Source organism: Oratosquilla oratoria, chromosome 40 (assembly GCF_046742065.1).
Source record: "Oratosquilla oratoria isolate Oo_2021 chromosome 40, ASM4674206v1, whole genome shotgun sequence".
In the NCBI taxonomy this organism is placed as follows: domain Eukaryota; kingdom Metazoa; phylum Arthropoda; class Malacostraca; order Stomatopoda; family Squillidae; genus Oratosquilla; species Oratosquilla oratoria.
In genome coordinates this window covers 23,115,159-23,133,618 of record NC_134816.1, presented here as the reverse complement: position 1 = coordinate 23,133,618, position 18,460 = coordinate 23,115,159, and the positions used below count along the sequence as shown (strand labels likewise).

Sequence of the window (18,460 nt, the reverse complement as noted above, 5' to 3'; positions counted from 1 at the left end):
ATTAAACTAAATCGCTCAACATCCACTAACTACCACTGGATTTGTCTCTGGGTCCAACTTGTGAGCCTCTGGTCCACTAGGGGTCCGTGGACCACAAACTGTGGACCGCTCCCTCCTCTTAAGAGCGTAACGGCTATCATCTTATCTGCATAAATCGATGTCCAGGCTTGGGGTGGGTGGAGGGGAAGGGGAGGGAGGGGGGATAATGGACCTCCTCTGCTCTAACACCTTCAATACAGTCACAGGTTGTTTTGGTCCCATTAGGACCTCTAGGCCCAGCTGAGGACCTACTTTGAAGCAGGACCGTGATCGACCGACACCCAAACATCCACCTTTCCTGGTTTCGTATCCAGTTCGACCTTCTCCTGAATTAAATCGACTTATTCACCAGAATAATATCTCTAATATGTTACCGTATTGAGATAGGTAAAAGGTCAATAAATGCATTCGCTCACTCCATTATGGTCTACTTTCCACCTCAACTACATTCATGGTTGATCTTCTATTCCACCCTTTCGGAAATAAATTTCAATCTTGCGCGTACACACACCCTCTTACAGAAACCACCAAAAATTTAAAAATGAATTTCCAAATTCTCTAAATTGGGAATTTCCAAAATTCCGATTTCTCCAGAACTAAGAACATATTCTGAAGTCTAGAAATTTACGGATACCAATTTTTTTTTTATATTCTAGCAAACAGATTTTTAAAGGGTTAAAATTACACTATATAAACTATTTGGTTACCCCTTTCGAGTTGTATGTTGAATTTATTCAGCTGTGGGAAAACCCTAGGAATTCAAGGAGCTAATACCTGTTTCACATTGGACCGATTTTGTCAATGTTGTGAATTCGAATGGTTAGAAAAAGACTTCGTTTACAGTATTCTAGGCTTCCTTAAGAACATTTCAACTATGTGTCTAAAATTAGTGTAAGTTTAAATTTTCTTAGTTCGTCATTAAATTTCTCAATATAAGACGCAAAGGTAATTTGACATTTGAATATTCGAAAAACAAAAGATCAAAAGATTGTAACCTAAGTCGTTTCTACTTGAACTCAAAACAGTTGAGGAAAAAACGAACTCGAGAAAGAGGTCTTCCCAATAGAGTGCGAAAGTCTACGGGTGATCACAACCAGCTTTTCCTTCATAGAAAACGGGTAACTGTCGACCTCCACATCTTTCCTCCTCCTTCCTCTCTTCCTCATATAAGTGGCTTCCATGATATGGATTATATGTTTCATACATAACGACGCTTGATTTTTAATAATAATAATAGTAAAATAGTACATTTATTTCACCTATAAAATAACTTTATTACTAAGTAGAGCCTTCTAATTACAATCACCATTCAAATATTTAACTCCTCATTTGAATGGAATAGACGTCTTGTTCTATTCATTACCAACGATAATTTTACTTAAATTTTCGTATACCACTGCAGCAAAGAAGTAAAAATAAATTAATTTTAAATAACTATCCCAAAGATAAACTCTAATCTCTAGAGAAAAATGTCTTTACATCAAAATGTAAATACATTTGAAAATGTGAATACACCTGAAAACGTACATTATGACGAATAAGAAGATTAGGCTTTGTTTTACAGAATAATCTATTATGGATCGTTTGATGGGAGACCTAGGTATTCTAGACGACAAAGTTAGGACCGGACACTACATTTTCATGACAATCTATAGCATGGCAAGAATGACGTCACAAAATTAATTTAATGAAAATATGTAATGAAATCATAGTCCCTTTCCTTAGAGAGAGAGAGAGAGAGAGAGAGAGAGAGAGAGAGAAAAGAGAAGAAAAAAGATAAGAAGAATGAGAAAGAGATATGAGAAAGAATATATATATATATATGATAATAGTAATAATAAGAACAAGAAGAAAAAACTCACTGTCCTATATGGTACCCTAATTCCGAACGAACAATTTGAAGAACCTTACCTTCCTGAACCTAAGGAAGTCGAGAGTGAGCTGCACATTCTGCAGCATGTGGAAGCGCATGCGGCCGCGTTCTCTGGGCAGATGTTCCCCAGAGAGCACCTCCAAGAGGGAAATGAGGTTGTGGCCATCCCTCAAGTCCTCGAAAAGATCTTTCACGTTTTTGCCCGCCTGAAATCGAAAAGAACGTAAGGTGAGTTTCCACGTTAGGGCGTAAAGATACGGGGAGGGGATCCTGGTATGGGGAGACTTGTCAAGTGATGTCCAGTGGTAGTAGTAGTAACAGTTGCAGTAGTAATAATAGTAGTAGTGGTAGTAGTAGTAGTGGTGGTAGTGGTAGTAGTGACAGTTGCAGTAATAGTAGTGAGAGTTGCAGTAATAGAAGTAGTAGTGACAGTTGCAGTTGCAGTAGTAGTACTGGTGGTGATAGTAGTAATAAATCACTACGTAGCAAGTGGAACTGATAGTAGTAACTGAAGTAGTAGTAGTTGTAGTAATAGTAACAGTGGTGGTGGAAGTAGTAATAAATCACTACATAGTGAGTGAAACTGCTAGTTCTGATAGTAATTGTAACAGTAGTGACGGCAGTAGTAGTAGTAGTAGTAATAGTAGTGGTGGTGATGGTAGTACTATCCAATCACTGCATGACGTAGTGTTTAGTAAAGTGTACTTATTGCATTGAAGTGTTTGTAATGAATAATATAATGGTGTAAGTACTAGAAAGGAGAATGGTATTGAAAAAATCGCTGTGACAGTGGTGATGGTGGAAGAGTTTGGTATGGTATAGTGTTAGTGATATGACTGTGGTGTTGAAAATATATGAAAATCTTGCAGAAAATACAACACTAAATTTTCTCAATATATTTATGATATAACGAAATTATACTCACATAAATTTCAATTTACTCAAATAATTTTACAAGTCATCAAACGTTACAGAACTACCAGGCACAACGCTACTATGCACTACCAAACTAGCCGACTACTTAGCTAGCATAATATCATGCTAAATGAACAACACAATGACATGCGCACAATACACAAAATACTTTAATGTACTATAATTGACACTTGCACGCACTCTCTCTCAACACAAGCAAGCACATATGTACACACAACACACATGCAAATGAATGCATAAAATACACAAGCACAGACACGCACACGCACACACAAACATGTGCACACAGACGTACACACAAGCACAACCCATGTGCAAGCACATCTTTAAAAAGAAAATAAAAACAGTCAAGCAAACTACGCTTTTATACACGAAATAAAAAACAACCAGGCAAGTAAATGGTGAGGAACCGACTTGAGTTGTCGGACTGTGCGGCATGTGCGGCCTGTGTGGCCTGTGCTGCCTGCGCGGCATTGGGCGTGTTGAGATGAGTGTCGTCTGGGTGATAATGAAGAGGAGGGGAGAGAGGGAGAGAGAGGAAGTGAGAACAAGAGTGAGAGTTGTTAGAGTTGAGGTGGAGAGTGGGAAGGAGAGGCGAGAGAGAGAGAGAGAGAGAGAGAGAGAGAGAGAGAGAGAGAGAGAGAGAGAGAGAGAGAGAGAGAGAGAGAGAGAGAGAGAGAGAGAGAGAGAGAGAGAGAGAGAGGGAGAGAGAGAAAGAGAGAGAGAAGGAGAGGAGAGAGAAAGAAGGGGTGATGAAGATGAGGGGTGAGAGATAGAAGGGGTGAGGTATGGAAGACGGTGGAAAGTGGAGGAAGAGGGGGAGTGGAGGGGTGAGGAGAGGAGAAGACAGGATAAAGAAGAATAAATAGGAGAGAGAGAGAGAGAGAGAGAGAGAGAGAGAGAGAGAGAGAGAGAGAGAGAGAGAGAGAGAGAGAGAATATAGGGACATCACAGTGGACTACCCGATCACACAGACCTTACGGTCCCTAAACAACGCTCATCCTTGCTATCTAGGGATAATAAATAAGAGTAGAGAAGGAAGATACACTAAGATGGTGTCCTTATCCACTCGAGTGCCAAAACAGCGAGTTGACAGAGTCTCATAAGATACAATCTCCTGACACTGAAAGTACATGCCCGCTTAATCTGATTGATAGACGGGGAGAAGGGGAGAGGAGGAGGGGAGGGGAGGGGGAGGGAGAGGAGGAAGGGAGAGGGAGGAGGGGAGAAGAGGAAAGGAGGGGAGGGGGAAGGAGGAGGAGAGGAGAGGAGGGGAGAGGTAGAGGATGAAATGGTAGATCACTTCTATAGCTATCATAATCTCTGGGACATCAGTCCTTATACGGTGATCGTTTATGGACTACATGATGATTAATCCTGACTATTGTGTTGAAATGGGTTTTATGGGGAGGGGAAGGGGAGGGAATTAGAGGAAGAATGAGGAGGAAGGAGGAAAGAGAAAGAAGAGAAAAAAGAATTAAAACCACGAGGAAGAAAAAAAAAGAGGAAGAGAGGAGTAAGAAAGGAGGGAGGAGAATCAGAAGAAATAGGAGAATGAAGAGGAAGAAGAGGAAGAAGAGTAGGAAAAGGACGGAAAAGAGGAGGGGGAGGAGGAGGAGAAGGAAAGGGGATGAAGAGTATAAAGAAAAGGAACATGAGGTCAAGAAGGATGAGGAAGAGGAGGAAGAAGGGGTGGAGGAAGGTGAGGAAGAGGGGGAGGAGGAGAAGAGGTGGAAGAGGGGGAAGAGGAGGAGGAAATGTTAAAAAAAGAGACAGGTGTTGGAAGAAATGGGGGAGGGGAACAATGGAAGATAATAAAGGAGGAGAGAACAAAAGAGAAGAGGAAAAAATTCAATGCCAGAGGAAATAGAACGAGAGAGAGAGAGAGAGAGAGAGAGAGAGAGAGAGAGAGAGAGAGAGAGAGAGAGAGAGAGAGAGAGAGAGAGAGAGAGAGAGAGAGAGAGAGAGAGAGAGAGAGAGGGGGAAAATGAAATAGGTGTAACTCTAATGGAAAATAAAGGGATATATCTAGAAGTAATAGCAGTGGATGATTATGTTGAGAGTAAAAATTATAAGAAAAAAGAAGAAAAAAAATTGAAGAGTTTGGGTGTTTCTGTTCAACAAATCGAGTGAGTTTATTGTGTAATTAAGCATATATTTTTTAAACAAATATGGCTGAGTTCAGAATATTTGATCAAGAACAACAATACATTCATTATTTGTTACATCAAAATAAAATCATAACTAGAACACTATGTCTACTTAAAATACAGATAAAACATTACAAATTAAAGCAAAAAATGTTTGGTAAATACAAAATAGATACTAATATTCACAATGCCAAGAAAACAAAACAATATTCAAAGACAATATTCAAACTACGAAAAGCCGAATTCGATGCGACTTGACGTCATCGCTTCATGCAAGGCAACGCAAACAGAAAACTATAAAACGAAAATTAAATAAAAAATAAAGCCATAGCACATACAGAAAACGCGAACATAAAATAAAAGAACAACCAACCAGCATACAAAAACAATTTTTTTTCAAAAAATAATAAAATAATAAAAGAAAAGAAAAACTTCGGCGGCTATTAAAAACTGCAAGCGATCACAACAAACGGCAATTCGCACTGCCAACGTTTAGAATGATAAATACAAAATCGTGGTCTAGATGCAGTTGGCTGAGCTTCTCGATGCTGTGGGCGTGATGGGTGGGTGTGAGCTTTTCCGTACTGCCCCTCGCGAAAGTCAACTTTTCCGTGCTGTGGGCGTGGGTGGGCGTAGGGGTTCGGCGATAGACACTGAAGGGGTTAGAGTGGGTGGAGCCTGTTTCGCTCAACACAGGAGGCGACGTGGCATCGGCGCAAACAGTGAGACAGGTGTACCGCTGTGAGGTAAAGACACGGATCCCATATGTCACGTGTTTTTTCCAACAACGTCGTCAATATCCCCAAAAACATTCCCACATCATCACACTAACACCTTTAACAATATAATAAAATTCACTAATACCATTACCAAATTTAACTAAAATACTTGTTCCTATTATGTCTAATTTTCTAAATAATTCTAGTACTACTAGTTGCGGTGCACTAGTACTTACACCTAGTACTATCGACAATAGCACTAGTCGTTTTACTAGACTTAACACAACTAGTAGTAAAACTTAAATACAAAATTATTCTAATACCAGTATTAGCGCCAATACTGATTGAACAAATTCAATACAAAACTGGTACCATTTTGTTAATAGAATCGTCAATACTGTCATTACTTTGGGAGTTAAATCAAATGCTGTTGATCTTCCTAAATAAGTAAATAAAAATATTAAACCCAAGAATGTAGCCTATATATATATTACGTCACAGATGACAGACCATTTCATTCACATTGTCATGTGGACGACTTAATGTGAATGAAATCAACTGATGCTAACTAAAACAAAGTCTACACATGTTAATGTGACGGCACACTAGGCTAGCATGCTACTTGCCTTTGCTACTTCCTTTGAGTAGAAACGACTTTGGTTACAATATTCTAGATCTAACAATGTGTCTAACATTCGTATTCTAGGTTTAACTTCTCTTAGTTCGTCATTCAGGTTCTAATTATATGACGTCAGCAAGAGTAATTTGACATTTGGAAATTTGAAAAAAAAAAAAAAAAAAATGTAACCTAAGTCGTTTCTGTTCAAACGAAGTAGCAAGTAGCATGCTAGCGAGAAAGGCCTTTACAATACTGAGGATACTAGGCGATAGATTAAAGGAACCAATACAAATAAAGTGATCACACAATTAATTCACCACACAAGCGCAAACCACATTCAAATTAGTAATTTCACTATTAGCAGTTTCTTTAATATTAACCTTAAAAATGGGGGAGGGGAGGGGAGGGTGGGGGATAAGGAGTATAGCCACATGTTCCCTTCTTCTAAGTTGGGATTGGCTACACCATGTCATTTAATACCCAACTTTCGAGGTAACATTACTTCAATGACTAGGACATTAGATCCTTTAAGTGCCAAGTTTAATGGCACTGGTGCCAAGAGGGGGGAGGGCTAAGATAAATAGGAAGAAGGTGCAAACCAAACAGCTGATTCTGGAAAATGCTTCATTGGAGAAAAAAAAAAAAAAAACTTGGTGACAATAATCATGGCACCTTGGCACTTGGGTGTCTGTAGGTCAGCTTTGTCGTTAAGTTATACTTAGTCGTCTTATATCACAATTCTCGCCCACTGACTCCCCTCCACCCACTCCCATTAATTATCCCCAAAAGCCGACTTTCAAAGAATCGTACTAGCTACCTTCCTAAATCCTCGTTAACACGAAGCCTAGTTTAGCAGCCGCTAATGCTAGTTAACACTAGCATAGTTTGACAGCAACATTACTAACTTTCCGTTGACATTGGATAAGTAAAAGAGTAGTTTACTAAATTAGACAAAGAATTAACTAGCATTGCGTTGTATTTCGGTTAGTTAACTCAACATCCAAAATTAACTGGCAATGTTCCTCCAGCTCTATGAAGCTTAACTTAACTAATCATTACTCTCATGTGAACTCCTTAACTCTCATTACTAAATACTAAAACTACCAATAACGGACGCAGCTTCTGTTAACCCACTACCATCCCAAAACCAGTAAAAGTCTTGAGAATAATCAACTTCAAGTTCTAAAAATAATCAAATAATCTAAAAAAGTACAGATCACAGATTAGCTTTATGGGGTCACGCCTGTGGTGTAAAATGAAATATATAAAATGTCTCAACGAACCAGGCTGCCAACTAATATTCTGAGTCATCACAAGACTACGTAGGCATCACTCGCCACACTGTGGTCAGTCTGCCCTTGACTGCCTGTGAGAATCACCCAAAAAACCGCAATTTTGCCAGAGAGACCCAGTAAAAAAAAAAAAAAAAAAAAAAAAAAAAAAAAAAAAAAGCCTTTGTTCTAGCTTATAAGTGCCGACAACCCCCTACTCCCTCCCCAACCACTCCCTCCTCGATTCTATCGAACCTACGAGCGATTTCACGCCTCAACGACTTCAACCTGTGTTTCTGTTGTGAAGTGTCAAAGATAGTCATTATAAGCGTCAATGATGTCACTGTCAATGACGTCAGTATATCGATGACGTAATTATGTAGATGTCATAATTACGTCACTGTCGATTACGTCACCATGTCAATGCTGCTTTGGATAATTGAGGTCCATAGCATTGGGGCATAACACAAATTTCCACAACACAACACACTCAAAACAAACCCTCCACACAATTCTTGAGAGAAGCTACTAACCCACTGATAAATTACTCAATTAATCTTAAAAACAAATAACTAAATACGTGAATAAATCAAATAAGTAAGTATCCATCTTCAGGTCATGTTATTGACAATGCACCCAGACCGGAACATAATGTCGTTTATTCCCACTCATAACTCCCTCCCTTCCAAGGCAAAGAAGATTTCCCTTTTTCAGTAAGACAATCATCCCAAAACAAACAAGGCGAGCTGTATATAGCTTCTCTCAACAGACCCCAAGGGTGAGAAAATAAATAAATAAATATTAAAAAAGGGGGGAGAGAGAGACAGCAAAACATAAGATACCTACCTCTGAATAGCGCCAGTGCTGCGTGCAACAGAAAAAGAAACAAAAGTTATTACACTAAAATGCATAATGACCGGCGTCCGCTCAACAACCAACACACAACTCGCCAACAGGAAGAGAGAGAGAGAGAGAGAGAGAGAGAGAGAGAGAGAGAGAGAGAGAGAGAGAGATGAACAACGAAAACAACAACAGTGACCATGAACAATACGACGAAAGCAGTTTGACGGCAAAATACACGAGTTTGTTGCAGCGCTGTACTGAGAGAAAGAGAGAAAGAGAAAGAGAGAGAGAGAGAGAGAGAGAAAGAGAGAGAGAGAGAGAGAGGGGGGGGGGGGAGGAGAGAAAGAGAGAGACACGGAACGAGTGGGAGAGAGAGAAAGAGAGGAGAGGGAGAACGAGCCAGGGGAGAGATAGAGACAGAGAGGGGGGGAGGAGAAAAAGAGAGAGAGAGGGAACGAGTGGGAGAGAGAGAAAGGGGGGGAGAGGGAAAGGGAGAGCGAGAGAGAGATAGTAAATGTGTCTGTGTGTAAAACTCTTACTTCCAACAATGGACCTTTGGCTCCTGCCCTGTAACCATGCACACTCTTGTCATCTACGCCCCCCCAAAAAAAACCCAGCCTCCCCCCCTGCCCTCCACTGCAATGTCCAACCCCACGCCCACGCGCGCCCACAACCTGCCAGCAGCAGCCCTTGCTCACTTCGGGAGCTGTAAGGTTCGTTTCACACGTATCGACTTTTCGCCGTGCGTCGTCCACGACACGACGTCGTGCTCTCAAATCACCATGGTTGTCTATGGACACTTTCACACGTCACAAACGCGACCACTTGCGAATGCGTCCATAGACAGCCTTGGATATTTGAAAGCACGACGTCGTGTTGTGGATGTCGCACGGCGAAAAGTCGGTACATGTAAATCGAGCCGAATACGATGAATACAAATGGTCCCCATCAAATATGTTAATTAACTTCTTTCTCTGTTAACGATTTTCTTTAAAGGAAACATCTTAAATATAAAAAAAATTTAGTCCCTTTCGATTAACATTTCCAATGTTACTGAAAACTTTTATTCGTGCTGTCTCCAGGCGATTTTATTCAACCCAGGAACACCCACCGCCTTCTACGAACACCAAAAGGATTGTAAACAGAAGTTGGGATCTTTGCGCAGTTGTTAAAAATTGAGAAATATCAATTCCCTGAAAATCTATCAATCTTGAGGTCAACGGTTCTAAACCGCCCCTCCTCATCCTTTTGAGGTTTTCTAGTGCTTCCCTTAAACTGACAGAATAAACGCATAGTTAGATTTAGGTACTCAAAGGGCCAAGATTCTTAAACCTTCCAAACCACTTCTCATCGTCCTCAGCGGATTAAAATCGCCTGGCGACAGAAAATAAAGATACAAGTCAAATGAGGTCTACACCAAGTGTTAAAGATGCGTTCATGTTACGCGTAACCATGTAAACACTATCCACGCCACTTTGTCCATTAACAAACGAAGGACCTCCTTTTCATCGAAACCCCACCAACTCTTCCTCTAACTCACCGAATACATCTGAGGATTTCCTTTTCATCGAAACCCCACCAACTCTCCTCTATCTCACCGAATACATCTGAGGATTTCCTTTTCATCGAAACCCCACCAACTCTCCTCTAACTCACCGAATACATCTGAGGATTTCCTTTACATCGAAACCCCACCAACTCTCCTCTAACCCACCGAATACATCTGCCTAATGCCTCCTACACTTTTCCTGCCTCTCTTGACCATCATTACCCCCACCACCCAACCACCAACCACCACCGCAATCACCTCTATCGACCTTGAGAAGGAACGAAGGACAGAAACAGTGGGGTCGAATAGGATAGCAAAAGTGACGAGGGAAGGAACGGGAAAGGGCATGCGAGAGGTGATGGGGGAAGAGATGAGAATGGGGATGAGGAAAGGGATATGAGAGGGTAGAGTGGGTGAGAGGAGGTGAGAGGTGAGAGGGAGCTAGGAGGGAGAAAATATGACCAAAGGTGAGGAGGTACGAGGAAGAACATTGCCAGGGGGAGTGGTAGGCAAGATGAATATGTAAGACAGAGCTGGCATGGACCAAGGAAGGTGATGGAGGGTGGGGGTGGTGAGGGAGAGGAGGGTAATAGATGCAAAGGGACTAGAGAATGAGTATAGAAAACGGGTTAGGGAACAGGCTAGAGAGAAGAGACAAGAAAGATAAAGAGGAACACAAAGAAAGAAAATCATGACTGAGTGGGGAGCTGGAAGGAGGAGGGAATGAAAGGAAATGAGAAAAATAATAATGATGATAATGAAATACGAAATGGCGAAAGAGTGGGGGGAGCAAGGGAAGGCAAGAGGGGAGGATGAGGTGGAGGGAGGGAAGGGTGCGGGGGGAGGGGGAGTTAGGGAAGGGACGTGATCAAACGAAGGAAGGACAAGAAAATAGGCGAAGGAGAGAAATGTGAGTGAAAGGGTGATTACGGGGAGGAGGAGGGGGGAGACAAAGAGGAGGAGGAGGAGGAGAAGGAGGAGAAGAAGGAGAAGAAGAAGGAGAAGAAGGAGAAGAAGGAGAAGAAGGAGAAGAAGAAGAAGAAGGAGAAGGAGGAGAAGAAGAAGAAGAAGAAGAAGAAGAAGAAGAAGAAGAAGAAGAAGAAGAAGAAGAAGAAGAAGAAGAAGAAGAAGAAGAAGAAGAAGAAGAAGAAGAAGAAGAAGAAGAAGAAGAAGAAGAAGAAGAAGAAGGAAAAAAAATAAAAAAGACGAAGAGGGAGGGTAGACAAATGGTGAACTTCCCAGCTGTATTGAAAGAATTCTTAGCATGGGTGATGGTACGGGTGTCGGCATGGAATCCATCTGCAATCAACGGCCCCTTCCTCGAGCATCCATCACCACCATTTCGACAACACCGAAACTCAATCCCATTCATCCCAAAGGACTAACACCTCCCCTCAACCCACACCCAAAGCTCTGGCACCTGAACACCCAAAGGCCTGGCACCTTCTCCCCAATACCCCAGAGGTCTGGCACCTTTATCCTAACGAGCTAAACCGATTGGCACCTTAACCACTCTCCAACCCCGTGACCTGGCACCTCTACCCCTCCCCCCCTCCTCCTCCCCAACCAGACGCCTGGCCGTGTCTGAATACACTTGTACGAAGCTGGACAAAAACATTTTTTTAAGAGCGTTCCCGTGGCGTGTCTACTAAACTCTTCAACTAGTCACTGTCGCCAGGCGATTTAATTCAAAAGGACAAACTCTGTGCACAAAAAAAAATCAATATTTTGGTGTCCATTTTCGTTCAAAACGTTTCTGTCTGAAAAGAAACGTCCAAAAACGTTAAAGGGAGATATTGCACAATTCCATTGGAACAGTGAAACTGTGATCCCTTTAAAGACTTCATTCTTGTTTACGCCAGGAAATGAATACCCGAAAAGAGGTGTATGACGTCATCTTGTCAACAATGACTTAACAATTACGTCATAATCACACAAAACACATTCTTTGGGAAGAGAGAGAGAGAGAGAGAGAGAGAGAGAGAGAGAGAGAGAGAGAGAGAGAATGGACTGTATCCCTTCAGATGAACCAAAGTTAGCAAGTATTAAATTTAAAATGCATACCGCTATATTGAAGGCGTAAAACATACATTCAACCTTATCCTTACCGCACACACACACAAACACACATACATACATACATACACACACAGTATATTTTTTTACCAGGCCACATACGACTTCTGAGCTCTCAACCGGGAAGCTAACAGCTGTCGATCACGAGTCCAGCACGTGGTCCAAGACGATGGCGAATCACACTAACAGAGATCCACCATCATCACAGCTATTAACTTGTACAATGGCCGCCAGACCACTTTTTCATCAACATCCCTGTTAGCACCCACGCTGATTTCGTTCAAGCTCATCCTATGAAAACATCACCACTAGCTCACCGCGACCCGACGCCGCCAGTGTGTCAACACGTCTTGACCCCAGGGACATATGGTCGCCTTGCAACCTCCCCATACAATGAAGAAAAAATATGTATAAAAATGAAATTAAAAATAAACACTATGTAGTGGCTACACACCGGAGAGGTTTTGTAACTATATGGTCATTATGCGTATGTGCCGTCTCTCCTCCCTATCCTCTTTGATAGTTGTGGTAGTTGCCACATGTGCTTCTACGCTATATTTTGGCTTATAGTATCGCCGCTGCAGAATTGGGATGGACAAGGAATGGATATGTTATGTAGAAACAGCTGGCCTTCGGCCTTGTATTACTTTTGTGTAGGTTAAGTCCATACTACGCCTGTACTACAGGCATTTGTATCCTCATGAAAACACAACCTTGGCCCTGCCGAAGCAGTGCTCCCGCGAGGCTGGGTCCTTCGCTACCTTTCGGTACGCAGGGTGGTATATAAGGAGCTCAGGTTGTGGTCCTCAGGCAGTTCGCTGCTGTACATGTCACCAGGGGTGCGCGACCCAAGGCCCACGGTCACTCCTACGGTTAGGGCAGCCTCGGAGCCCGACCGCCGACCTAGCCTAGGTCGACACTCGCACTAACCAGAATAAAACCCATGAAACTCACTCGAGTCTCATTCACTCCCTCGTCACCAAAGTCCAAGTAACGTTCTCGTAATGTTACTCCTCTTCCTATGCTTCGGTGTAAAAAAAAAAATATATATATGTGTGTGTGTGTGTGTATGTGTGTGTGTGTGTGTGTGCGCGTCATCTTCGTCTGTGTAATTGTATCTTCGTTTGTATAATTGTATCGAAGAAGCAGAAGACGAAGAGAAAGACGAAGTGAAAGAAGAGGAAGAAGAGAAAGAAGCTGAAATGAAGAAAAAGGAGAAGCAGAAGAAGAGCAGGAAGAAGAGCTGCAATTCATAACGACGTAAGGAGTTGATGTTCTTCGTTGCTAAGACTACTCTACTTGAATGGGTCGTTTACGCTCGCCAGAAGGGCCGATCTGATTCCGTTAACTGACGGCCAACAAGATCCGACTTGATGCTAATCAGATACGAGAGCGGCCAGAGGACTGACTAGGGTAAGCACTCAAGAGGATGCCGTTCATGGCTTCTCGAGGATGAATACGTGGCAGCTCGTCATACCCGTTTCCAGCCGCCGCCGCCGCCGAGGCGCTGACAGACACACATCGAAGTGACGGAAGAAGAGGAGGAAGAAGACAACGAAGAAAAAGAAAAAGAAGGAGAATAAGAAGTGGAAGATGAAGAAAAGAAGAATTAGAATAGGAAGAAAAAGAAATTAAGAAGACGAAGAGATGAGGATGATGCAAAAGAAGGGAGGAGAGTCAGAGTGAGAGAGAGAGGGGAAGGAGAGAGAGAACGGCGAGAGGAAGGGAAAGAGAGGAGAGAGAGAGAACCGAAGACGGGAGGAGGGAGGAGTGACGTGGCAAACCTCGCCGTCGGCGCCAGATCCTGACGCCATCACCGTTGTCGCCAGCGGCTTGGGTCAGGTCACGCGCGGCGTTTAATGACCACTTCACACCTAATTGGCGTAACGACCATCCAAATCTCTGTGCACTTGCACAAACAAAGCACTTGTTTACGCTCGCGAAACGCATGCGCTCGAACATGTGCATACATCAAACATATGTATATCCCATTACACATACAGACACGTGTAATATATACGCATACATAAAACATATATTATATATGTGTATATATATACATACATGCAATTAGGATGGCATATGAATCAGCACTCTGTGTAAAGTAATACCAAGTGACGAGAGAGCCAATTTAATTAAAAAATGGGAAGAATACTAACAAGCCATGAACAGTTATCGCACAGTTAAGAGCCACTGGGAGGAGGAGGAGGAAGAGGGGGAGAGAACGAAAAGATGGAGTATAATAAAGATGATGATGAAACGAAGGTTGATGATGATAGTAGGAAGAAGTAGGAGGAAGAAGTAGGAGGAAGAGGGGGAGGAGAGGGTAGGAGAAAGGAGGAGGAAGAAAAGAGGAGGAGAAAAGAGAAGGAAAGGAAAAGTGAGAAGGGAAGGAGAGGAAGGAAGGAAAACGAGGAAGAAGGAATAGAAGGAAGAAGAGAGATGGGACGGAGGAACGGAGGACGAAGAAAGGAGGAAGCAGGAGGAGGGAAGGAAGGAGGGAAGGAGGGAGGGAGGGAGGGAGAGGAAGGAGGAGGAGGAGGAAGAATAAAAAGAAGACTCAGTGAGCCCTGAAGCGATGTGCCCAGCGACAGCAGAGTAATGTCACTGACGAGAGAAGAGGTACGAGCTAGCAAAGAGCAGTTAGCACGTAACGAGGGGGGGAAGAGGGGGAAGTGGGAGGGGGTGGGGGAGAGGGGGAAGTGGGAGGGGGAGGGGGGAGTGAGGGAAGGGGGTGGGGGGAAGAGAAGGAGACATGGGGGATGGAAAGACCTGAGAGTCCGAACGGGTGGAATGAGTTTTACAGATGAATGGCATGAAATAAGAGAGTAGATGGCAGGAACTGACGGTGGTATTCTTAAAAAAACAAATCTTTCCCTTCCAAGGATTTATATAAGACTTATATAAGGAAAGATTTTTTTAAGAATACCACCGTAAGAGTCTTACGGTGGTGTTCTTAAAGAAAATGTCTACCTTCCAAGGATTTATTAAAGATTTACATAAGGAAAGAATTTTTTTTAAGAATACCACCGTAAGAGGCGGGTGGGTGGGTTCACGTTAAAGTGCTTAAGCCAAAAGTCGGAAGTTTACACCATGAGGCGCTCAACTGCGGTCGAAACAGTCTTTCGCATAATTGAGCCGTCTGGAATAGAAAAGGGCAAATGCCACATCTCCTCTGGTACGGAAATGTGGTTCTTAGACCGTTTGATATTAAGAGGCAAAATGGCTTACGCTATCATTTTTCCCTTTCTATTCTATACGCCTCAACTATCAATTATTTCATTGTATTCATCATCTATTTAATCTATTTAGTCTATTTTATATCTTTCCGACCTGATATCCTCACTCTCTTTTCATGTGGATAGGGATGACAGGTGGTAATGGACATGGAACTGCCTAGTGTAGGCCTTATGGTCCCTTGCAGTCTCGGCGCTTTCTACCTCGTGTTTGTACTGGCTACGATCACACGCTTCTATTCAGTCAAGGCAAACCCTCCAGTTACAAGACTCGAACCGGGGACTATTTTGTGAACAGTGACAAGGGAAATGAATTGAGGATTTTAAATACGAGACGGGGACGTGAGGAATGAGGGTGGAGGAGTGAGGAATGAGGGTGGAGGAGTGGGTGGGGGGTGGGGGGAATGTAGCTGTGGGGGGTGTAGCAGCAGCGAAAGGTGTTGGGGGAGAGGGGGAGAGGTGGAAGGGGAGGCTAGAATGGAGTGACAACCATGTGATTGGATGCCAGTTGATTGCTGACGCTGACGTCACGGCCCATCCGATAATTGTTTTGTCTTGGCTAAGAACCATCTGGGCTTCTGAAGAGATTTTGGCTTTCACCCACTGCGCATGCGCGAAGATTTCCCGCCAAAAGCAGAAATGTCGTCATAAATAGAAGAAGAAAAAGAAGAATATGAAGAAGAGGAAGAAGTAGGTGTAGAAGATGAAGAACATGAAGAGGAAGAAGATGTAGAAGATGATGTAGAAGACGAAGATGTAGAAGATGAAGAAGATGGAGAAGAATAAGAAAAAATGTAGACGAAAAGGATGCAGAAGAAAAAGAAGAAACTTATCAACGAAAGTCGAGGTAAAATGCACTTCAGAGGACAATCCAAGTCCTTCTCCCTCCCTCTCGACCACTCTCAACTATTCTCCCCCCTTCCCTTCCTTTCCCCCTTCCTCTCTCCTCACCTTTCCTCTCTTACCTTCTCCATTCCCTCACCATCCCTCCCCTTCCCCCTCCCTCTCCCCTTTTCTCCTCCCTCCCTTCCCTTTCCTTCTCCGTACCCTCCTCCTCCTCTTCCTTTTCCTTCTCCGTCCCCTCCCCCTTCTCTCCTCCCTTCCTCTCTCTCCCTCTTCTCTTCCTTCTCTTCCCTTTCCTTCTCCCTCTCTCTCCTTTTCATTTCCTTGTCCCCTCTCCCTTCTCCCTCTTTTTCTCTCCTTCCTCCCTTCCCTTTCCCTCTCCATCCCCTTACCCATTCTCCCTCCCTCCCTCTCCCTCTTCATTTCTCCTTCCTCCCTTCCCTTTCCTTTTCCGTTCCCCTCCCTGTTCTCCCTCTTCTTTTCTCCTCCTTCCTTTCCCTTTCCTTCTCTATCCCCTCCCCTTCTCCCTCCCTCCCTCTTCCTCTCCTTTTTCTCCTTCCTCCCTTCCCCTTCCTTCTCCGTTCCCCTCCCTCTTCACCCTCCCCACCACGGTCGTTAACATCGTCCTGGTGGTTGACCTAGACCACCTGGTGGGGGCCCCCTCGCCCTTCCGGACACCTTCCGTGAGGACCAATTTCCGGAGACGCCGGCTGAGGCCATGTGGGGTCATCCGGGGTCAGGTTCCGGGAGGAGTGTGTGCACAAAGGGAGGACAAGAACCGGAAAACAGCCGTCATTCCGGCAAAAAAAAAAAAAAAAAAAAACGGATTACATAATCTGCGAATCTCTCCATTTATTGTCATTTGGCGATTCCTGGAGTCTTTATTCTGGCTGTCTTTGGATCGTTTTAACTAGATGAGAAACCAACAGAAATGTTATATGAGAGCATATGTTGAGGTTTAGTTAAGACGTTCAATACGTATTAAGAGCTTCTCATCCCTCCCACGTACAACCAGACTATTCTCTTCCGCTTATAACCCTGAGAGAGAGAGAGAGAGAGAGAGAGAGAGAGAGAGAGAGAGAGAGAGAGAGAGAGAGAGAGAGAGAGAGAGAGAGAGAGAGAGAGAGAGAGAGAGAGAGAAAGAGAGAGGTTCCTCCTTCGTCAGGTCTCCCCTCCTCCGGGAGGCGTGGGCGAAGTCGCAGCCTCTTGATACTATCGGCCATGATTCATAGTGTCTCAAGTTCGACGCCCTGGGCGATTGTCCTCTTCCTCCTCCTCACGCGATGAATGCAACAGATAAGTAGATATGTAGTGTGATACGAGGTATGAGAGGAGAGGAGTGGAAGAAGGAGGAGGAAGAGGAGAAGTGGAAGAATGGGAAGAAGAAGAAGGGGAAGAAGAAGAAGGGGAAGAAGAAGGGGAAGAAGAAGGGGAAGAAGAGGGAAAAGAGGAAGAAGATGGGGAAGGAGAAGAGGAAAAAGATGAAGATGAAGAATAAGGGGAAGAAGAAGGGAAATAGAAGGGGAAGAAGAAGAAGAAAACGAAGAGGAGGGGGAAGTAGCAGAAGGGGAAGAAGAAATAGAAGAAGAAGAAGAAGAAGAAGGGGAAGGATGACGGGAGGGGGAAGAAGAAGAAGAAGAAGAAGGGGAAGACGAGAAGAAGAAGAAGAAGAAGAAGGGGAAGACGAGAAGAAGAAGAAGAAGAAGAAGAAGAAGAAGAAGAAGAAGAAGAAGAAGACGAAGAAGGAAGACGAAGAAGGGGAAGACGAAGAGAGAAGAAGAAGAAGAAGAAGAAGAAGGGGAAGAAGAAGAAGAAGAAGGGGAAGAAGAAGAAGAAGAAGAAGAAGAAGAAGAAGAAGAAGAAGAAGAAGAAGAAGAAGAAGAAGAAGGGGAAGAAGAAGAAGAAGAAGAAGAAGAAGAAGAAGAAGAAGAAGAAGAAGAAGAAGAAGAAGAAGAAGAAGAAGAAGAAGAAGAAGAAGAAGAAGAAGAAGAAGAAGAAGAAGAAGAAGAAGAAGAAGAAGAAGAAGAAGAAGAAGAAGAAGAAGAATAATAAGAAGGGGGGGGGGGGCTAGGGCACGGGATCTGCAATTTGTACACTTCTCCTCTCCCCCTCCCCAACCTCACCCTTCTCCTAATCCCAATTTACCGCCATTCGCAAAATTGTATCCCTGTCGCTATTCTTAAGAATTTCGTTCTTTTTCTATGTCGACATCTCAGCCTTCTCAAGGCTATGTGTGTGTGTGTGTGTGTGTGTGTGTGTGTGTGTGTGTGTGTGTGTGTGTGTGTGTGTGTGTGTGTGTGTGTGTG

The 18,460-nt window shown here is 43.3% G+C and overlaps 1 protein-coding gene across 49 annotated transcripts in view; it reads right to left on the bottom strand.

Annotated features, from left to right (window-relative positions):
• The window catches only part of shot (dystonin-like protein short stop), an 805,796-nt gene that overhangs the window by 233,811 nt on the left and 553,525 nt on the right, over nt 1–18,460 (bottom strand). For 45 of the 49 annotated variants that reach the window (XM_076177258.1, XM_076177256.1, XM_076177257.1 and 42 more), the window contains exons 3-5: nt 8,454–8,471; nt 5,507–5,737; nt 1,951–2,118 (exon numbers count right to left, since the gene is read on the bottom strand). In XM_076177258.1, coding sequence (XP_076033373.1) covers nt 1,951–2,118; nt 5,507–5,737; nt 8,454–8,471 — 417 coding nt within the window. The remainder of the gene's footprint in view (nt 1–1,950; nt 2,119–5,506; nt 5,738–8,453; nt 8,472–18,460) is intronic. The other 4 variants (XM_076177260.1, XM_076177259.1, XM_076177249.1 and 1 more) reach the window with 1 other exon arrangement.